Source organism: Pan paniscus, chromosome 7 (assembly GCF_029289425.2).
Source record: "Pan paniscus chromosome 7, NHGRI_mPanPan1-v2.0_pri, whole genome shotgun sequence".
NCBI classification, from domain to species: Eukaryota; Metazoa; Chordata; class Mammalia; order Primates; family Hominidae; genus Pan; species Pan paniscus.
Genome location: NC_073256.2, coordinates 74,253,010 through 74,274,341, shown reverse-complemented (window position 1 = coordinate 74,274,341; position 21,332 = coordinate 74,253,010). Strand labels below are relative to the sequence as shown.

The 21,332-nt window shown below is 36.4% G+C and overlaps 2 protein-coding genes and 1 pseudogene across 10 annotated transcripts in view; 2 read left to right on the top strand and 1 right to left on the bottom strand.

The window, feature by feature from the left end:
* The window catches only part of NSMAF (neutral sphingomyelinase activation associated factor), a 79,075-nt gene extending 69,541 nt beyond the window's left edge, over positions 1-9,534 (top strand). For 5 of the 6 annotated variants that reach the window (XM_008975465.6, XM_008975464.5, XM_063606772.1 and 2 more), the window contains 8 exons: positions 2,084-2,151; positions 2,944-3,011; positions 3,444-3,567; positions 5,324-5,407; positions 6,428-6,578; positions 7,036-7,138; positions 7,276-7,385; positions 8,834-9,534. In XM_008975465.6, coding sequence (XP_008973713.2) covers positions 2,084-2,151; positions 2,944-3,011; positions 3,444-3,567; positions 5,324-5,407; positions 6,428-6,578; positions 7,036-7,138; positions 7,276-7,385; positions 8,834-8,928 — 803 coding nt within the window. In that variant the 3' untranslated portion in view covers positions 8,929-9,534. Of the gene's footprint in view, positions 1-2,083; positions 2,152-2,943; positions 3,012-3,443; positions 3,568-5,323; positions 5,408-6,427; positions 6,579-7,035; positions 7,139-7,275; positions 7,386-8,833 lie in introns of those variants that run through there. The other variant, XR_008626399.2, reaches the window with a different exon arrangement.
* Positions 4,221-4,669, top strand: LOC100993626 (small ribosomal subunit protein eS26-like; annotated as a pseudogene).
* Positions 9,535-10,177: 643 nt separating the features above from the next.
* The window catches only part of SDCBP (syndecan binding protein), a 32,166-nt gene continuing 21,011 nt past the window's right edge, over positions 10,178-21,332 (bottom strand). For 2 of the 4 annotated variants that reach the window (XM_003821978.6, XM_008975461.5), the window contains exons 4-9: positions 20,741-20,850; positions 16,992-17,153; positions 14,853-15,028; positions 13,257-13,428; positions 12,445-12,536; positions 10,178-11,363 (exon numbers count right to left, since the gene is read on the bottom strand). In XM_003821978.6, coding sequence (XP_003822026.1) covers positions 11,309-11,363; positions 12,445-12,536; positions 13,257-13,428; positions 14,853-15,028; positions 16,992-17,153; positions 20,741-20,850 — 767 coding nt within the window. In that variant the 3' untranslated portion in view covers positions 10,178-11,308. The remainder of the gene's footprint in view (positions 11,364-12,444; positions 12,537-13,256; positions 13,429-14,852; positions 15,029-16,991; positions 17,154-20,740; positions 20,851-21,332) is intronic. The other 2 variants (XM_008975462.5, XM_008975463.5) reach the window with 1 other exon arrangement.

Sequence of the window (21,332 nt, the reverse complement as noted above, 5' to 3'; positions counted from 1 at the left end):
GTTGTACTTGTATGACCTTGTTAACCATGAATTTGATGAGCATTGTGGCTTCAAACCACTGAGGCTTATTAAGCATTATGTCACTCCTCTGTGGATTTTCACAATAAAGGAGAGAGAGGTTTTTTTTTTTTTGAGACGGAGTCTTGCTCCGTCGCCCAGGCTGGAGGGCAATGGCACGATCTTGGCTCACTGCAACCTCCGCCTCCTGGGTTCAAGCGATTCTCCCGCCTCAGCCTCCTGAGTAGCTGGGATCACAGGCACCCACCATCGTGCCTGGCTAATTTTTGTATATTTGTAGAGATGGGGTTTTACCATGTTGGCCAGGTTGGTCTTGAACTCCTGACCTCAGGTGATCCGCCTGCCTCGGCCTCCCAACGTGCTGGGATTACAGGCATGGGCCACCACGCCCGGCCGAGAGAGTTTAAAAATAAAGTCAAAAGCTTTTGTTTTTTCTGTTTGTTTTTCTCATATTTAGATTTTCATAATTCATGTTACTGATTTATATGTATCCTGATGGTCACCCCAAAATTACATATCTTCTTCTAGTATACAGTATGTTTAGGTATGTGGGCAGGCACAGAACCCACCACTTATGAGCTTAGCTTTTACTGCAGTCTTTAACATGATGACCTCTAGTACAGGGGATCCTTGATTTCAAGAAAAACGTCTTTTTTTTTCTTTTATTATTTTCTTTTTCCATTTTTTTGGTTCCCTGACTGAGAAATGAACCCAGGCTGCTGCAGTGAGAGCACCAAATCCTAACCACTAGACATCAAGGAGAGAAAAACATCTTTATAGAACCGACTGGTTTCTGGTTTTTTTTTGTAGGATGTCTCAAATTAATCATCTTAAATAGATTTTGTGGTGAATGCTCAGAATTGCCTAAGAGAATCAAAAGCAAGGTTGGGAAGACTATCAGATCTAATTATACTGCTCAGGGGAAAGTTCAAGTGATACTGTGTTCATTCTTCTGTTTTCGTTTTCAAATTAATGCTGAAGAGTATCTTATTGAGGCTCATGTTTATAAATTGTCAGGAATTCTGTGTGTTGGGGTTGCAAAAATTGGGTTGAATTATTAAGTTATACTGTGCAGAAGAAATTATTTAAAGATCATTCCGACATCATGTTGTGTAAGTTAGAAAATAGATTGTTACATATCTCAGATATAGGATGTTTGAAGCATATTAGAGCCTTGTAATTTGTGAGTCTTGGGTTTTAAGAGGTTGTTTTGAGGCCGGACACAGTTACTCACGCCTGTAATCCCAGCATTGTGGGAGGCCGAAGGGGGCGGATCACTTGAAGCCAGGAGTTCGAGACCAACCTGGCCAACACTGTGAAACCCAGTCTCTTCTAAAAATACAAAACTCAGCCAGGCATGGTGTGCACGCCAAAAAATCCCAGCTATTCGGGAGGCTGAGGCACAAGAATTGCTTGAATCTAGGAGACGGAAGTTGCAGTGAGCCAAGATCACACCAATGCACTCCAGCCTGGGCAACAGAGTGATACTGTCTCAAAAAAAAAAAAAAAAAAAAAAAAAAAGAAAGGTTTCTGTTACACAAGAAAATTAAATGCTTGGATTTTTAATTTCTACTTTATTATTATTTAGAAAGTCAGTGGTTCCTTTCTATAACTAATGTTCATTGCAAGGGTATCACACTATAACTATAATTGGGCAGTTTTTTTAAAGAAAACATATTGCCAAGATCTTTTTGTCTTAGTTAGTATTAAAATTACTGTTTCAATGTTACCATTAAAATTGCTATTTTCCTCCCTGTAACTTTCTGCATATGCCAGCTACCACATTTCTGCCTGCAGTCATGCTGAAATGTCAACAGTATACCTACCATGTCTGTGCTGGATTTTTAAATTGATGTTTTTGTTATGGGGTTACAGGTCATAGAATCTTAATGTTGGATGAGGCCTTAGGTCATCTAGCTCTGTTTACATTCGGTTTTCCATAAGATTGTACTTTGGGGTATAAAGTGTACTGTTGGCCACCAGGAACAAGAAGAGCAGCTGTTCTTTGACGTCTGTAATGGTTAGGAAATCTTTCTTATATGTCTACTTCTCATTATTAAATTAGATTCCACCTTGAAGATGTTTTCTAAAGAATCAAAAATGCTACAAAGAAGTATATCATTTTCAAATATGGTGAGTTCATTTTAATAGTATTATAATAGAAATCCGTGTAGTAGTTTGTTTTATACACACCCATACAATAATACTTTATTTCTCCCAAAACAATTGAGTTTATTCCTGTGTAGTAAATCTACCAGATACCTTAGTTAGATTACTTCTAATTTCAACGTAAAATTTTTTTCAGGTTGCCACTTTCTCTTACTGTTGTGATTTCATTTTTAGCTTAAAATACTTGGAGAGCTACCCAGTAGAATTCTACTTAAATAAACCTCTCCCTTTTTTAGCTGTCAGACTAAATGTTATGTGCTACTTAATTTATGCATCTCTGAGTTGGTAGGATATCTAATATGACAAAACCAATTCTTCTGAAAGAACACATTTTATTTTTAATGTAAATCATGCAAAAGATCTGGAAATTCTCTGAAGAATTTTGGAAGGTTTTCTTACCCACACAAGTCTGTAGTCCAGAGCGGGTATTTTCTTTCTTGAGGATCATCCCCAGCCTGCCCCCAACTGGAGATTTACTCCAGAGTGTGAGTGGGCTTCTTCCAGCCCAGGGCAGGACCCTGGAGAGTCATCAGGCTAGGTCGTAAATACCCTTGACATACGTGGACATTCCTTCCTGCATTTGGGAAAAAACCCTACAGCTGGAATTAGCCAGTTGAGAAAATCTGCGTAAATAGGAGGAGAGCCACATAAAGACAATTTGAGCATTAATTTTTTGGAAACTTATAAGATAGCTTTACTGTGTTAGAGACTTACTAATTATTATAGATTGTTAATGTCAAATCATTTGTATTTCAGGCTTTATCATCTTGTTTACTTTTACCAGGAGATGCCACTGTCATAACTTCTTCATGGGATAATAATGTGTATGTATCTGTGCACCCTGCTCTGTGATTCCACGTGCAGAATAGCTGCCTCTGTGGACATTAGGTGTGAAAAGCCAGAAGCTTTCCCTGCCAGGACACAGCACTATTTTCTAAAGGGATCAGATATTAGAGATGAGGACAGTATGGTTAGATTTGAATATGATTACTTGGATTGAATAATTTCTCCAATTGGAGTCTGTTTTTCTCTAAGTTTTAAATTGAGGAGAAAACATAGATGAGCCAGACATGGAAATTTCTAATTTTAAATTCAAATTTTGAATATTTTGATTTAGTAATTTGAGAACAAGCAATTGGTAATTCTAGTGAGCCTAGTAAGTATAGAATGAAACAACATAATGTTTCTTTAATATATGTTTAGGAGCCTTAAAATTAAGCCAGACTACTGTTGTAATACTTCTCATTATCTTTTAGCTATTTTTATTCCATAGCATTTGGAAGACGCCAGGACACGTTAATGGGACATGATGATGCTGTTAGTAAGATCTGTTGGCATGACAACAGGCTATATTCTGCATCGTGGGACTCCACAGTGAAGGTTCATATATAATTTAAAAAGTTTTTTTAACTTGGTATGCTATATGGCATATATATAATTTTTAGCTTAAAATGTACATACAGATATTATAAGCCACTCAACTCCCTGTTGTTAATGTGTTCAGTCACTTCACTCTTTTTCACAAAGCGTGTGAGTGTAAGGATATTGAATGTTATTGCCTGTGTTTAAAAAATGTATATAAAATATATCTATAATATATATTTATATATTATTTATATTTAAAATATAATATCTGTTATATGTTACATATATTTATATATTTTTTATTTATATAATACATATTATATATTTTTTAAACACAGGCAATAACATTCAATATCCTTATGTATCACATGCTTTGTGATATGTACATTCTTTTTATTTTTTGTTTAAAAAAAACACTTCCTTATTTACTTATTATTTTAGAGACAGTGTCTTGCTCTGTTACCTAGGCTGGGGCTAGAGTGCAGTGGTGGGAATTATAGCCACTTCTTAATATAATAAGAAGTTTATCATGATTTCTGTACTGTGTATTCCATTGTGGGATGGATGGTCTAGCATTCATTCAATAGCAGAGTTAGAAAGAAATGTATAGTAGCAGCCCCTTTCATCTGCCATGATCAGAAATATTAGTTGATTATAGTTAATTAGAAAATGTCAAGTTAGCTCTCTCCGGTCCGTGCCTCCAAGATGACAAAGAAAAGAAGGAACAATGGTCGTGCCAAAAAGGGCCGCGGCCACGTGCAGCCTATTCGCTGCACTAACTGTGCCCGATGCGTGCCCAAGGACAAGGCCATTAAGAAATTCGTCATTCGAAACATAGTGGAGGCCGCAGCAGTCAGGGACATTTCTGAAGCGAGCATCTTCGATGCCTATATGCTTCCCAAGCTGTATGTGAAGCTACATTACTGTGTGAGTTGTGCAATTCACAGCAAAGTAGTCAGGAATTGATCTCGTGAAGCCCGCAAGGACCGAACACCCCCACCCCGATTTAGACCTGCGGGTGCTGCCCCACGTCCCCCACCAAAGCCCATGTAAGGAGCTGAGTTCTTAAAGACTGAAGACAGGCTATTCTCTGGAGAAAAATAAAATGGAAATTGTACTTAAAAAAAAAAAAAAAAAAGAAAATGTCAAGTTAAAGTGAGGAATCATTAAAAGACACATTTTATTTAAACTGAAAATATCTGACTGCTCATTCATTCACCCTTCTTTCGATGTAGGAATATGTTCGGTCTTTTCTTTGAAATCTTACATAAACCACGCCAGCTTTCATTATTTTCAGTTTCTATTTCATGTTGGTGTAAAAGAAAGCAAGAACCTAAAATTGTTAGAATTCCTCCAGGAGTTTTTCAGAATTTTTCTTCCATTCTTTTAGATAAGTTTATTTGCCTGTACCTATTTTTAGTTATTTTGGAGGTAACATCCTTTTTGGTCTTCTCAAAACATTAATAGTGTTCTCAAGACACTGTAATACTTCTACACTCATATTTCCTTAGTTCACATACTAAAGTCACACGATTACAGCAGCAAGTGCAGGTGATAGAAACACACAGGTACAAACAAGGGACAGTAAGCAAGCACATGCTGGTGGGAGAAAGTGCAGGCATAGGGAGGAGGAGCTGGAGCACTGTGCAGCTTAACTTTATTGGCAAGTCTGTTACATGGAAATTGAGCAGAGGAGTTTCTCTTGAATGCACTAGAAAATGACTTTTTGTTAAATGTTTGAAAATACCTTCTGCAATATGTTCCATCCTAGGTGTGGTCTGGTGTTCCTGCAGAGATGCCAGGCACCAAAAGACACCACTTTGACTTGCTGGCCGAGCTGGAACATGATGTCAGTGTGAGTACCAGCAATAAACTGTGCAGAAAACTGACCTTAAAAGTCTAGGGGTTCGGCTGGAAGAAGGTTTTTGGTTTTGTTGATGTCGTTTTGCTTTATTTGGTTAATGGAAGATTATAGGCTAAATCTCAGTTCTTTTCTTTGTGTTGACTCTTTAGGTTTCCAAGTCTACTTTGTTTTGTTTTATTTTTTCTCCAAGTTACTTCTTTGCACATTTCCCTGAGAATTAGCTACCATCCAACTAGAATTCCAAAATAGTAGTTTCTGAGCAGGACGTTGAATATTTGGTACCCTCAAACTCTTTGGGGCAACAAGATAGGGCCTATGATCATGTTTTCTGATCCAGAAGGTGGAAGGGAACCATCTGTCCAGGAGACACCCATCCAACAGTGGGGGAGAGTGACCAGCTGTCTGGGATGGTCAAGTGCATGCAGCCTGTTGGCAGAGCCAACAGGCACTCAGTTCTCACTTGCTCTGTTTTCTCCGGGTCACGCTGCTGCATCTTATGCTGTAGTTGACAGTACTGCCTTTTCTCTAAGGTTGTGAACTGATGCCTAATTTCCATGGTCTTCAGATTAGCTGAGTTTGAGAAATATTTAGTATGTAATTCATGATGATGTGCAAGTATAGCCTCGAGAGATTCCCCCACTCCCACAAATCCCTCAAATAATCATGGACTGGCTGTGCTTCAGGCACTTTGGCGGCTCACTATAATTTATTATTCATAGAGTTATCTTTCTGAGACTGTCAGTTTTAAGCTATTTTAAAACAGCATTACCTTTACTTTAGCAATACTTCATTTCTTCTTGTATTCACTAGCTTATAAAGAATTTAATTTCATTTTTAAAATAAGTTATTCCGTAGGATGATGTTGAAATACATCTGCATTAGCAACACCAGCATACTGCACAATAGAGTTTAATTTATATCATGATGACTACATATTTGAATCAGACTAGAGAAACATAGCTAATGACCATAAATCTAATGGAATATGTATCAATGTGTTTTCTTCCTTAGGTAGATACAATCAGTTTAAATGCTGCAAGCACACTGTTAGTTTCTGGCACCAAAGAAGGCACAGTGAATATTTGGGACCTCACAACGGCCACCTTAATGCACCAGATTCCATGCCATTCAGGGATTGTATGTGACACTGCTTTTAGCCCAGGTAGATATTATCCTTTTTAAAACAGATAATACTAGGTAAATTGGAATTTTGAAATAAACAATATTGTTAATTTTGAAATAAACAATAAAACTTACAAAGAAAAACACTATTTGCTGATAAAAGAGGTTTTGCCAGTGGCTAACACTGCTTTATGCCAGGGTACAGTATACTTGTGGCATTTGTATCAGGTAGAAAAGCAGGACTGGGTATTTTTAATTCCTCATTAGAGAAATTAATTTAAGATAAAAATGAACTCATAATCAAAGTGTCATCTCATCCTTACATCTTGGAAAGGGCTGGAACCATTTCAAGGAGAGGATAGTTGTTGCTTAAGTACAAGGATTTTGAGGAAAATGAATGTGGAGATTAGGCCACTGGACTCAGAAATAAAATCCAGAATAACGTAAACCACATTCTGAAGCTGTCACTCATATCTGAGTCTCACCTTGTGTTGCAGATAGTCGCCATGTCCTCAGCACAGGAGCAGATGGCTGTCTTAATGTCATTGATGTGCAGACAGGAATGCTCATCTCCTCCATGACATCAGATGAGCCCCAGAGGTATAGTTTGTGAGTTACTGGGGGCGAAGACATTTACAGACACGTTCATGATCACTTCATTTGGGCTTACATTGGCCAGTTCAACATAGTCCTTCCTTCATGATGAAGAAAGGACTATTTCTAAATCATTCTTGCAGGTGCTTTGTCTGGGATGGAAATTCTGTTTTATCTGGCAGTCAGTCTGGTGAACTGCTCGTTTGGGACCTCCTTGGAGCAAAAATCAGTGAGAGAATACAGGGCCACACAGGTAAGCAGCTACTGCAGTTGTCTTGATCTTTGTTCTCAAGATAATGAACTCAAGCCTGCCTTTTCCATCAGGGAACACACTCTTTTTGGGCAAAAAACACCCATGGTTTTTCCATGTCGTAAACATGTCCCTGGAGCCTCTTGATTGGCCAGGTGATCTGCATCTCGTAGGTTACTCAGGATTTAGATTTATGTTAACAGGCATTGGACTCCAAAAAGGAAGTCTTTAACTTTCATATGGAGAATTAAAAACCATCGTAAAGCTATTATTTTTCTTAAAGGTAATAGTATGATCTTAAATTTTTAGAATAGTAAAAAAAGAGAAAAAAAAAACAAAACCCAGAAACAATACAATAGGAACTACAGTGAAAATTAAGGCTTCTTTCTACTGCTGACTCCTACCTCCCAGTCCTCCTTACAGTACTTTACCTGTGTGTGTCCTGTGAATAAGAGAGGGTATATGTGTATTAAATTGTTTATGTGAAGTATAATAAACTGTTCTGCCCATGTTTTTCATTTGGTAATATTTCTTGGAGATTCACTAGATTGTTTGCTTACAAATTCTTGCTTGCTTTCTGATCATTTGGAGGACTTGGTTTTTAATTCTTCTAGTGTCTCTTGTTACCCCTTGAGTTCCCACTGTAAGCAGTAACTTCCTACCTTCATTCTCTTCCCTGTGTCACTCGACTTCATATGGTTCTTCTTAAATGTATACCTTAAAAAGGCTGGGCCAGGCTCAGTGGCTTAGGCCTGTAATGCCAGCACTTTGGGAAGCCGAAGTGGGAGGTCAAGAGTTTGAGACCAGCCTTGGCAACATAGTGAAACCTCATCTCTTACTAAAAATCAGAAATATTAGAAAAGTGTGGTGACACACGCCTGTGGTCCCAGCTACTTAAGAGGCTAAGATGGGAGGATAGCTTGAGCCCAGGAGACAGAGGCTACAGTGAGCTTCATCATGCCACTGTACTCCAGCCTGGGTAAGAGCAAGAGTGAGACTATTTCAAAAAAAATGAAATTCTTTGTGACTTTTGTTCTCAACTTAGTAACTTTAATGTGATTTGACCCCTTCCAGTGGAAAAGGAAATAAACCAATAACCTTACACCAATTCCCCACCTTTTCCTTCACATCTGTCTCCTAACTTTTGTCATGTTATACCTGTATTATACTTACTTCGCCAAGGTATTTATTTGCATTGTTCTATATCCATAATTCCCAGTTGTTTTAGCTTTAGATTTACACTTAAATGGTTTAGTATTCCTCACAAGATCTTTGTACCAAGCAATTATTTTTAATTTATTCAAGGGTTTTATTATAGGAAGCAGACAAGAAAAAATAGAACTTACTTGTTTACTAAATGAATAGCAAAGCAAGAGTAAGCATCAGAGTAAAGTTTATCTTTGGGTGCCTCCTGGTCAACTTCCTAACTAACCAAAATGTCTTTCTCTCAGGTGCTGTGACATGTATATGGATGAATGAACAGTGTAGCAGTATCATCACAGGAGGGGAAGACAGACAAATTATATTCTGGAAATTGCAGTATTAAGTGCCTTTTCCTCTCCTGAATATTAAATTGAACTCTATTTAATGCATTTTTAAACCAAACTTTTAAACGGACTGGTGAATGTGCAATGTTAGTAATTAGAAGTTTTACCACATGGAAAATTTGTGGTTTTAAACTTTCTAAATCATGGTGACTTCATTGAAAGCCATTAGTTGCCATTCTCTTAGGGCAGATAAAATGTGGCAGTGTTAGGAAAAACATGTTACACTGTAAGGCAGATGATCGTCCCCGTATGATGATTGTCAGAAGACAGGACTAAGTAGCAGAGAATAGCTAAGAGATAAATTGGGCTGGGAAACTTGTCAGAAAGCACTGAACAATTAAGAAATTTTCCAAGAAAATGTGCAGTATTCTCTGCTACTTCTGAATCTGTTTTGTCTTCCTAATCTATCACAATTGCCACCCATCGGGTTTTGGGTGTGTGTTTTCATAGCGTGGTTACTTTCTATAATGCTGTACCCAGATTCTAAGAACCTGGAGAAGGATTAGCAGTTCTTATAACAGTAAGTTTACTGTGTATAGGAACGGTTTGTATTTCATTACAGCTATTCATCTTTTCTACATTAAAAATATTTTTCTCTAAAGAAAGCTGTTTTCATTTTATTTAAGTCACTTAAAAGACTAGTGTTTTTAAGACCACAAGTCTAGAATCATCTTCTAGAAAACCATATTTAGTGATATGAATGTAATTCCATTATTTTGAAATTATCTTCAGACTCAGGTAGATAATCAAATATTTTTTTCTCTTCTAAATTTCAAACAAGGTAAGCTGTATAGCAGTAGCAGATTTCCTTTTATATTCAACCTCTGAACCATGGTAAGTGTGTGACTTATTATTTTTTCTATACTCTTTAAAAACATTGTTGTATCTTGCAGGTAGTATGACATAGGAGAAAAAACTTGAGTCAGACCACACTAATAGAATTTCCAAAGTCAGTTTCAAGTGTTATTAAATATTACCTGGTCTCAGGTATTGCTAGGGACAATCAGTAGCCTCAATGAGTTCCTGCTGCATGGCAGGTGTGAACCAGCTCTTTTGGCCCTGGTAATCTGGGGTTCCCAGCTGGAAGCAATTTTCCTGACACTCAGTCTCAGCACTGAGAGCTGTTCTTAGGGCCCCTGAATGTCAGCTTGTTCTGGGAGATGATGTCTCCCACAGCTGAAAGTGAATTTCACCTGCCTGTCTTCTAGATCATGCATAAGTTTGGTGAAAGCAAATGATGCAGTAATAGACAGACTAAAATGTAACTTTATTTATACATATTTAATTAGAATAGACATAAACCAAAAAGAAGAAAAAAATCAGGATAAAGTGTCAACTATCATTTTGTTTGCAAGGAGTCAGGAAAAGGAACAAGTTATCAGAAAAATATTCTAAGACCATCCCAAAGTAGCTAGGTTACATAATCTTAAGAGTCAAATGCCAAAATTAAGTATTATACCACTTAATCCACAAATGAACAAAAGGGGAGTCAAAAGTTTATCCTGTTTAGTGTAATAACTTTTACATCACATATAGTGATTCGCTTCTTAAAAGTGGCACTGGCAACTTTTAGAAGAAAGAAGTTTCCATTATGTGTTGACTAAAAAATCTCAAAAACAACTAAGCAGCTATGCTATAGCTCAGTAAGTACCATTAAACTGTTCTGGGCTAGTGTACATTTCAGGTTAATAGAGAACTACATTTTGGGTTTTAGAAAGGCAGCAATAATTATATTTTGGCTTTTAGTCTAGATGCTTAACATAGTTAAGGCGACAGTTCAAGCATATTAAGTGAAGGTAGTTAAAATTTAAGAATCATCACAATCTCTTGAAACCTACATACACTGTTTAATGCTTACATGGAATGAAACCAGTGTTCTTAATTGGCATTTTACACACACACACACACACACACACACACACACAGAATTTAAAAAAAAATCAAAGGCAATCATTCTAAATGTACTATGGTAGCATGTTAAAGATGCATGTATGCTATAGAACTAAAGTAATATGAACAGCACTACTCATTACCTAGGAGAAAGGTGACTGGTTTTCACACAAAGCTAAGCCTGTAACAGTCATCCTAATCACAATGGCTTATAAAAGCATCAGGTTTCCAGTAGAGAAACTATTCTAGGAAAGTCAGTAAATCTCTTGAAAGTTTCACATCTGTAAAACCAGGATAAGGCTACAACTATTTTGAAATCTGAACAAGGTATCAGATGAAAGAGTAAGATTCCCAGCCATAATGTAAGATAGAAAGGTCCTCATGCAGCATATGCTCGCTGGCTCCGGGAAGGCTTCACGTGCATAATACAGAAGTTGCCAAAGAAGGAAACTGGAGACGTTCAGCTACATTTCCATGGTGCCGTGAATTTTAAACCTCAGGAATGGTGTGGTCCATTAGGCTTTTCATAATGCTTGGTGCCATCCTACAAGAGAGGTACTTTTATTATATACCGAGATTCTGGTTTTTGTTTTTCAAAATGCTACATTAATCCAAGAAAATTCCCAATTCCAATTTAGCACCTGTTAGCATCAAATGTGAATGGAGAGAAGGGAAAGATCTTTTAAATGAGTCCAGAAGCATCTCTGGTAATCTAGTTGTTGACAGACACTCAGTGGGAAAGACTATCTGTATTTGGCTAGAGAAGTTAGGATACAAATGAATTCCTGTGCATTAAACATGGTGATTTTTAAAAAACAGAAAGAAAATGACAAGGCTGTGATGAGTTGGGGTAGAGGGATCCATCAGTGATTTAAGAAAAGAGAACCCTAGAAAAATTAGTCATGACAATAACTCCTTTTTACCCCCTCCAAGGGTAGCTAGGTGCATTCTACCCAGAAGCCAACAGAAAAATTTCATTACAATGGTTATGTTTATGAATCTTTTAAATCTCATTTTCACATGCATAATAGAGCTTCTGAAAGAAGGATTCCAAGCTGGCTTGACAAAAACAGCTATGGTAGATGCTAGGATATGAAAAGGTTCTATAGAAGGAACCTTGTTGCCTCTTTTCAGTTCTGATCACTTGGCTTTCTAATCCTCAGTTCCTGAGCACAGATAGCACCAACACACCACACTTGTCTATCTGCCTCTTGAGATTCTGGAGAGAAGGGAAACTTACTCTTAGCATTCCACCAGCAAGAATTCTCCATTACGAACCACCACAACTATATTTATACTGAGCAGAGGGGTGGTAGGCAGTGCAACTGCAGTCAATTGTACCGCAAATTGAAAGCTGAAAGCATGCCCACTTCTCCTTGCATACCTTTTTTCTACCAGGCATTATAAAAACTGAGGAAAGTATATGTGAATTTTATTCCGTACTTGGGAAGTTGTAAGAGCTCATCCTTACCAACCCTCTGATTTAAATAACTTACTTCAAATTTCTAGATAAAACACCAGTATCCATTCCTTGGGTAAAAGAACCAAAGGGCTGAGAATTAAAGTATAGTGCTTATATTAAGTCACATGACCATATGCATTAAGTTGAGGAATTGTTTACTTACCGCTTAATAATATGTTCAAAGATAAAAGCAGGCATGATTGTAATAGTAACTACAGTCCCAGATGTTGACAGTATGTCTGCAATTTGAGAGTCCTGATAAAAACACATATTAAAAATTAATTCCACAGAGGCTTTATTTAATAAATACAAAACTATGCCAGTCTTGGTAAAGAAATACAAAATATATGTCTTGGTATTTCTAATTTTTTCTAGTATTTCTTACCAAGTTTAATTGTACACTATTTTACAGCTAGTAACCAAATTGCTTAAGTAAACTGAGTTGAATATTTTAACCAAAAAAAACTTTTCCTTTCTGAATATTAAATAATTTTCCCCATATACAATATTACCATCTCCTCTTATTAACTGTGTATTCTAAATCAAATTCTATGAAATGAGGAGGTCATGCTTAAAACTTTTTGACCTTAAGACAGACTTATTTAGAATTTGTGGAGGAGAAAAACTATAAAAATAAAGTATTAATATGAACCAAAACTATTATTCATTTCCTTATATTCCTGGATTGAGAAATGCTGGGCCACTATTCATATTCTAAATCTTTGTTGCCCATATTTCCACAGAATTCTAGTGTGAGGTACTTCTGAGATCATTTATTCCAGCCCACTTGTTATAGGAACTGTAGTTCTAGATGACAGCCCAAATAATTCCGGTGACTGGCCAGACCAAGAGTTCAGGCCCCACGTTCCCCATCTCCCACCTAAGTCAATATGAAAACAGCGCCACCTAAATATAGTCAAAAGACAGACATTTTCTAAAACTGCAGCAGAACATGGCACAAAGTCTGTTCCTTACCTTCAATCCAATGACATTCTGTCCATTGATTTCACAGATGTTATGTTCCGTGAGAAGACCATTTCTGGCTGCAGAGCTATCTTTCACTATGGATGTTATTTTTCCATTTTTAAAGATAAAACCAACATGTCCAGTGCTATCCTTATGCATGGTAATCGTCCGTTCAAAGGGCCTACAAACATAATGGGTTCAATTAAAAACTTAATTCTAAGCTAAACATTTTAATGGATTTCATATACCATAAATGTTGCCATATTGGATACTTTTATGATAAACACTGTTTCTAATAAGAGCAACTTATGGCTCTGATTTTATACATTCACGGAACATCTTTGTGTAAAAGTTTTTTTTAAGTTTATTCATTATGGTTTGACTGATTTACTAATCAACATTTCCTTCTTTAAGTATCAAAGACAACTGCTTTATATGGTTTTATCAATATGTTTTTCTTTTATAATTAATCAGACTTTACAGCATTAAGAATGACATAGGCTTTTTAACTAAATCACAGTGGTAAAGATAATTTTTATTTTTTTATTAACTTTTGGTATTTTCTAGAGCCAAATCATTTTTAGGAACTATTTCTTTTATTTAAAACCTTTAAAATATTTCTCACATCTTGATTTTGAAAATTTTATACATTGCTATCTTTGAAAAGAAAATCTAGAGCAGCAGTAAGACTTAAGTTCCTCAAGCCCCTTTGGAAAGGGAGGCATGCAGCTATTGTTAAAAGGCATCCAGCTGTCCCTCTAGAGTTCTTATAGCAGTTACATTTGCTTGATTCTCTATAAACTCTGTTATCATGTTATCATAAGGGTTTTACGATACACTTGTGTTTACATTATTAAATTCAGAAGAGGCATTTCTTCCTGTTAGTACAACTTACTCTTTGAAACTCTGCTTAGATAGGAAGTAAAAAGGACATTCATCTGAAACATTTACGAAATACCTAAACTGAATGAGAAACTGGAAACACAAAGATAAAACAGAAGTTTCACTGAGAAGGAACAAAAACTCAAAGCTTACTGTAACAATGCAATATACGTCTACCCTTAATTGGGTACGGAGTAGACAAGAAAATAAATGGAGGCCCCTATTTCATGTGCTAAATGTTTAAGTTCTAAATGAATGAGCTGCTAAATAGAATATTCCATGTTCTTGAAAACTACTGCTTCATAACTACCCAAAAGTCTTGATACGGTTTTCAGAACTCCCATACTACTTGGAAGTCTGCATGGGCTCTGACCCTCACAATGAGGGACCACTGTGTGTGAACACCCTAGGCTGGATGTATCTAAGCAGTAATTTGGCAAGTGAGCCCAGAGATGCCCTGCAACTCAGTTACTTCTCCAACATACGTTTTCTATTTTCTAGAGAGATTTGTCCTATAAACTCTGAAATAAGGTATCGTATCAGAATTCTTTAAAAACAAACTATGTAAGAAAAATCTGCACCACACAACTGCAAGACTATAAGGCTCATCAATAACATTTGATCATTTTCTGCAACAAAATAATATATTCACAGACTCTGAAAGCCCAAAAAAATGGAAAACTAGTATTGAATTTTCATTTGAGCTGTTTAGTAACAGCTTACCTGTCACGAATGGTCATGGTAATCTTCTCTCCAAAAGCCTGTTTGAGCACCTTGTGCGCTTTATCAGAGCTCCATCCTGCACAGTTTTCACCATTGATCTGAAGTACTTGGTCCCCAAATCTCAGACCAACCAATGAGGCTGGAGAATTAGCCTGGACTAGCTGAACAAATATACCCTAGATAATAAGAAAATAATTTTTGTCATTTACCACTACTATGATACGGTTTCAAATGCTGGAAAATTAGGAAACAACTGTTTATGTTGAAAACTCTACCCCAGTGACAAAAAAGAAAGAAAAAGAAAAAAAGGAAGAACTATATGAGTATATTAAGTTATCACCTCAAAAGAAACTGAAAAATTTATCAAGACAGCAACTCCAAAGAATAAGGCAAAAAAGTGAGATTTCAATGGCAATTTCTATACCAAATCATAACCCACCTGACCAACCACAATCCCCCCTTCAACTTGGAATACAAAACTAAGGAAAATACAGTAGGACAACTTTAATAAATGCAAGCGTCTGAGTCTGATAGAATACCAAATTATCAGTACATAATCATATTTAGGGGAAAAGCGAGTCACATGTTAGAAAGTTTGATGAGTTCTTTTACAGCTTAATAAATGACAGTTTAAGGTCATAATTCTACCTTTTGAGCTGAAGCATTCCTTTACCCATTTGCTAAATTGTGTATAATCAAGTAAGATTAAAGTTTATTTGTTAGACTAAAAAGATGGGCATATTAAATTCACATGCACAGGCTTATAAAGAACACACAATGAAATAAATACAGAAAACTCAAATACTGTTAACCAATAACTACACTCACATGGATATTTTTACTTATGTAAAATCTCAATCAGAAGTTGAACAAAATATAAATAGGTAAGTATAAAAGAAGAATAAGCCTGGTAAAATATTGCATCTACTTCTACAATCCTAAGCTAGGTCACATATTTCTATCACACATCTGTTACATTGTAGAATGATAAGCAAGAACTAGGTAGCACCCCATAAATGAACAAATGCCCTTTGGCCAAGTGAACAAATCCACTGCAACTATTACCTACAGTGGGGCCAAGGGGCCTATGAAAAGTATCTTTTCTCTTTAGGACAGAGGAAAGAACACAAGAGCAATCCTGGCGGAAGGAGCAGCAGTATACTCTATTCCCTGAAGATTCTGGAGAAAGGGCAGCAAAGTCAGAGCATCCCAACCAAGCACACAGATGTATTTTGAGTGACATACAAGTGAGCAAGGCCATCATCGATGGCCTCAGCCCCCTGGGTGGGCAGGCAGGGCTGGGGCCTCCTGCCAAGATCAGCCTCCTCCATTTACAGCAGTGCACCACACTTATAATTTTCTATGTGGAAAGGCTGGATGCACTAAGCTAGAGATGTATGACTGAAACCGAATCCAATAAGGTAATGGCTAAAACTATAAATTGAGGTAAAGACTCAGCATGTCCTTCACAATTCTAAATGGTTCCTCAGAGTAACCCTGTTTCATATCTTCAGTATGTTAAGGTGAGAGGTAATTATAAAGTAATGGCTGCCCTAATTAGAAAGAATATTCCATGTTCTTTTACTCAGAAAATGACATATTAAATTCAAATGTGAAGGATGTTAATAACAAATCTGCAAAAACCATCTCACCAGTTAAATACTGATCATTTGGTTTAAAAATGCACACACATCCGGGAGGCAGAGGTTGCAGTGAGTCAAGATCACACCACTGCACTGCAGCCTGGCGACAGAGCGAGACTCCGTCTCAAAAAAAAAAAAAAAGGCACACTGACATTGACTCTCATTGGAAAGTTTTTTCTTAACCTTCACATCTGCTCTATTTAATTGCCACAATTCTATTATACAAACTATAATATATGTAGGCCAGTGAAATGTATTCCAGTTAGAATATTCAGAAAAGAAACATCTTTCAAAGTAATGTGGTCAGAAGTCCCAACTATGCCTCTGCAAAATAGAACATCCCCAATTGAAAACATTTAAGTTAGTAGATTTAAAATATTCTCAACTACAGATGCACTATTATAATTAAAGCATTTCCATTTCAAATTATTTTAACATTAATCACTTATTATGTAAGATATTTAGACAAATTAAAATAGGTATTTAAAATACTTACATTATCTATTGATTTAAGCCTGAGTCCAATTTTTCCATCTTGATCCTTACACAAAATGACTTCACGAATCCCTTGCTTAATTTCTGCTCTACGAATTCCAACATCATTACCAGTTACAGGAGCCACCATATAGTTTATACTGGAAGGTCTTGCTACCAACTGCTGACAAAACCATATACAATGTGTCAATATCTAGAAACACTCTCCTTGAAAAAAACAATGATAATTAACTGGAACTTACTCAGTTTTGGCTTTCCAAAAAGCAATCCACAAATAATTTCCTTCAGATAAAGTTTGATGTCTATGAAAATGGCACTGGCTCTACTACTAATTCTTCACTAACTTATTCCCACACATATCATCTCTAATAGATTCAATGACTCTCTGTTGCCCTTTGAATTCACTGGCATTTGTTTCATTGGTATACTGGCTTGTCTTCATCTCAAATTTATTATCTTTGAACTTAAAGGCCATATACTTTTGAAACATTTTCCAGACGGTTCATGATGTCACGATCTTTGACAATCTACTTATCCTTTCAGAATTTCCATAAAAGGGGCAAACTTCTTACCTCACTGTTACTGACAGGATTAAATGAAAAGTGCATGTTGTATGGGCACTGGCACACATAAGACAGTCAACTATTATGTCTCTTCCCCTCTAGTAACCATCTATGGATTAACAAATCATATGCACAAACCAGAATGCCCCAGAATACCTACATTAGGGACCTGTGTCATATACCATGTTTCAAGTTTCTAATTCTTTCAAGTTTTCCTAATCAAAACTGGTTTATTTTAAGTGGAACCTTTCCCCAACCAAAAAGAAAATGGAATAATATTAGGCCATTAAAAAAAGGAAATCCTGCCATTTGGACAACATGAATAAATGTAGAGAATATTATTCCAAGTGAAATAAACCAGACACAGAAAGACAAGTACTGTCTGGGTCCCACTTATATGTGGAATCTGAAAAGAGTCAAACTCACAGAAATAGAGAGTAGAAGGAAGGTTGTCGGGCTGGGGTTGGGCAGGGCAAAGAATGAGAAAAATGTTGGTCAAAGTGTACAAACTTTCTCAGTTATCATATGAGTACGTTCTGGAGATCTAATGTACAGCATAGTAACTATAGTTAATAATACTGTACGGTATACTTGAAATTTGCTAAGAGTACATCTTAAGTGTTCTCACCACACACCAAAAGAAATGTAACCATGTGAGATGACAGATACGTTAATAACCTTGACTGTGGTAATCATTTCACAATGTGTGTTTGTGTGTGTTTATCAATACATCAAGTTGTATTGATATATACAGTTGAATATATACAATTTATATTTGTTAATTATACCTCAATAAAGCTGGGGAGAGGAAGATCCAGATGGAACATCAAGAGAAGAAGAATAAAATATGTGAAATGAAAAATTCACTAGATATGAAGAGTTAACAGAAATCTCCAGCAACAAATTAATTTAAAATAGAACAGAAGAAAAAGAAAAGGCGGCGCACTGAAGAACCCTGGAGACGCAGACACAAAAATGAAGGTTTATATCACCCTTCTAGGTATTTGGGCAAAGGGATCTAAGCATCCATGTAGTGAACAAAGGAAGTTCTAAATTTTAACTACAGCCTCATGATCAGTTACTAAAATAAGAATCAGAGCAGCTATGACTCTGTTCTTCTTTGTATTTGTATATTTTCTGTAAATACAGCAATTAATCTTTCTGTTCCTCTATACCTCTTTTTACCTTTATGTATGAATTGTTGGTAGTGGTTAACTTTACACTTTTGCCTTTAAATTAAAAATATTCTGTTGGGAATGTGAATACTTAGAAGGGTAATTAATATCATATAGTAATCAATACCATGATGACTGCCCAGAGATGGCCACATTAACTGGTATCATCCCTTTCTAGAGAAAGGGTGAGAGCAACTTCATTTATATTGAAGGGTACATGGCTTCATTTTGTACACCCCTGAGTTAAAAATGATTTTTATATTTTTAAAGATTGTAAATAAACAAATAACAATAAGAATATGTGATAAAGATCATAAGTGACCATGAAAGCCTAAGGTATTTATCATGGAGCCCTTTATAAAGTTTGAACTTTGATTTTATGAAGAAGTTCATCTTTCAAGGAGAAAGTATAAAGTTGTTGTTGTCACATGAAATTCAAATGTTTGTACAAGTGTGTGGATATACTGAGTAGTCAAAGGAGTAGGTGGTAACAGATATTAAACTACTGTTTGTCAGCTCCAAATCCATCCTTCTAGACTCTACTTGGTGATGCTGGGCCTAACTGTGCAAATTATAATTTCGTTTGTCAGTGACTGGAATGACAAGCACCTCATTCCTTCCTGTGTGCCTCCTGCTCCTGTCAGTACTGTGTAAGCCTGGCCCTTTACACTGGCAGCAGCAGTTGGTTCCAGTCTGCAACTTTTACTGACACTCCCAGAACCAGCCTCATTACAACCCCTCAGAGGCACTAGTAGTGTCCCCTCATCCAAGGTCTGAGTCCCAGCTCTGTGGGGCTCTTCCTCAAGCTTCTAGGTTCTGCTAACTCCAATCTCTCTCCTGTGTTATCCCAGTCCTAGGAGAAGCAGCTAGCTATCTGCAATTACATCTATGTCTATTTATGTTTTTTTCAATTTTTCAACCTCTTAAAATACCTACTATTATTTGTTTTCCCAACTGCATCACCACTAACACAAGCAAGTTTTCAATAAATATTTGGTAAATACATAAATGCCAGGTACTGTATATGCATTGGGATATGGCAACAAGACAGACACAGATTTAACTACAATTATAATAAATGGTACAAAGTGCTATGGTCATAGCAATAACCTTAATAAAAGGTTATCAGATCCATTATAATTAAGCTAGACTCTGGAGTCTAATTACATGAAGCTTTGAATTTCAAAAAGAATGTTAAAAGATTAAGAGCAAAGGCCGGGCGCAGTGGTTCATGCCTGCAATCCCAGCACTCTGGGAGGTCGAGGCAGGTGGATCACCTGAGGTCAGGTGTTCGAGACCAGCGTGGCCAACATGGTGAAACCTGGTCTCTACTAAAAATACAAAAAATTAGCCAGGCATGGTGGCGCGCGCTTGTAGTCTCAGCTACTTGGGAGGCTGAGGCAGGAGAATTGCTTGAACCCAAGAGGCAGAGGTTGCAGTGGGCCGAGATCACGCCATTGCACTCCAGCCTGGGTGACAGAGTGAGACTCTGCCTCAAAAAAAAAAAAAAAAAAAAAAAAAAAAAAGATTATGAGCAACAAAGATATGATAGACCTATATGTGTATTTCAGAATGATTAACTTAGCAGCGGCTTAGTACTGTCTGAAATAAGTTACTAGAGGAAATTTAAGAGAGTACTATAATAATGAAGGCTAGAAGTATAGAAACCCTGAATATGGTTATAGTAGGACTAGAATGGATAAAAAACAGATAAAATGAATACAAGAAACAGAAACTGAATCAATAGGACTTAGTAACTGACTAAATGCAGAAGACAAAGGAGAACGAACTAGTAAAAGGTATCTGAATCTAAGTCCTAATACACTCAAAACAGTGTAGCACAAAATGAAGTAGACTATGTAAGAAATGATATCCAAAAGGAAGTCTAAAATTTCTGAGAAGTGAGGTTCAATGCTAGTAGTATATCTGTGAGTTAGCCACAAAGAGGAAAGCTTATACTAACATGTAAAGTATGATTTTATATAATTCAAAATTAATTACACTATACATACCCCCTGAAGTGGTGCACCAGAAACCACGGCCACATTTGCACGTATTTCTTCTTCATTTAAACTCAGCCCCATGTATTGAGAGAGCTCCGGATACAGTCTGGGATAGAGATCTAAAAAGTAAATGAATAAATTAAAAAGCACTTACAGAATACACAAAATGAAAACTTCTCTTATGGGCTTCTGCGTATTAACAAAATTACACTTAAGTTATAAAATCTAGAATGAATTTAAAGTAGCAATTTGGAAAGGCATCTCCCCATCTCTGTAATAATGAGAAATGGAAAATACAGAAAATGTTTAAAATTCATAAAATATGAAGACATCTGAACTGAAACAACCAGAGATTCCTAAACACTCAAAAGTAGAAATAACTTTTCCAAATAAACTATCTTGCCTTTCCTGTTTCTTAAAATAAACTTACTTGATTAGGAATTTAGTAAGAATGCCACTGATTCTCCAATTCAGAACAACTGACCAAAATATCTATTTGTCAAGTCAGCTACTTTATAACTCATTCTGTAAACAGGGATATGGAATGATTCTTATGAACAATTTTTTTTGGAAGCTTGTAAATTTATTTAGTGTCTTATCA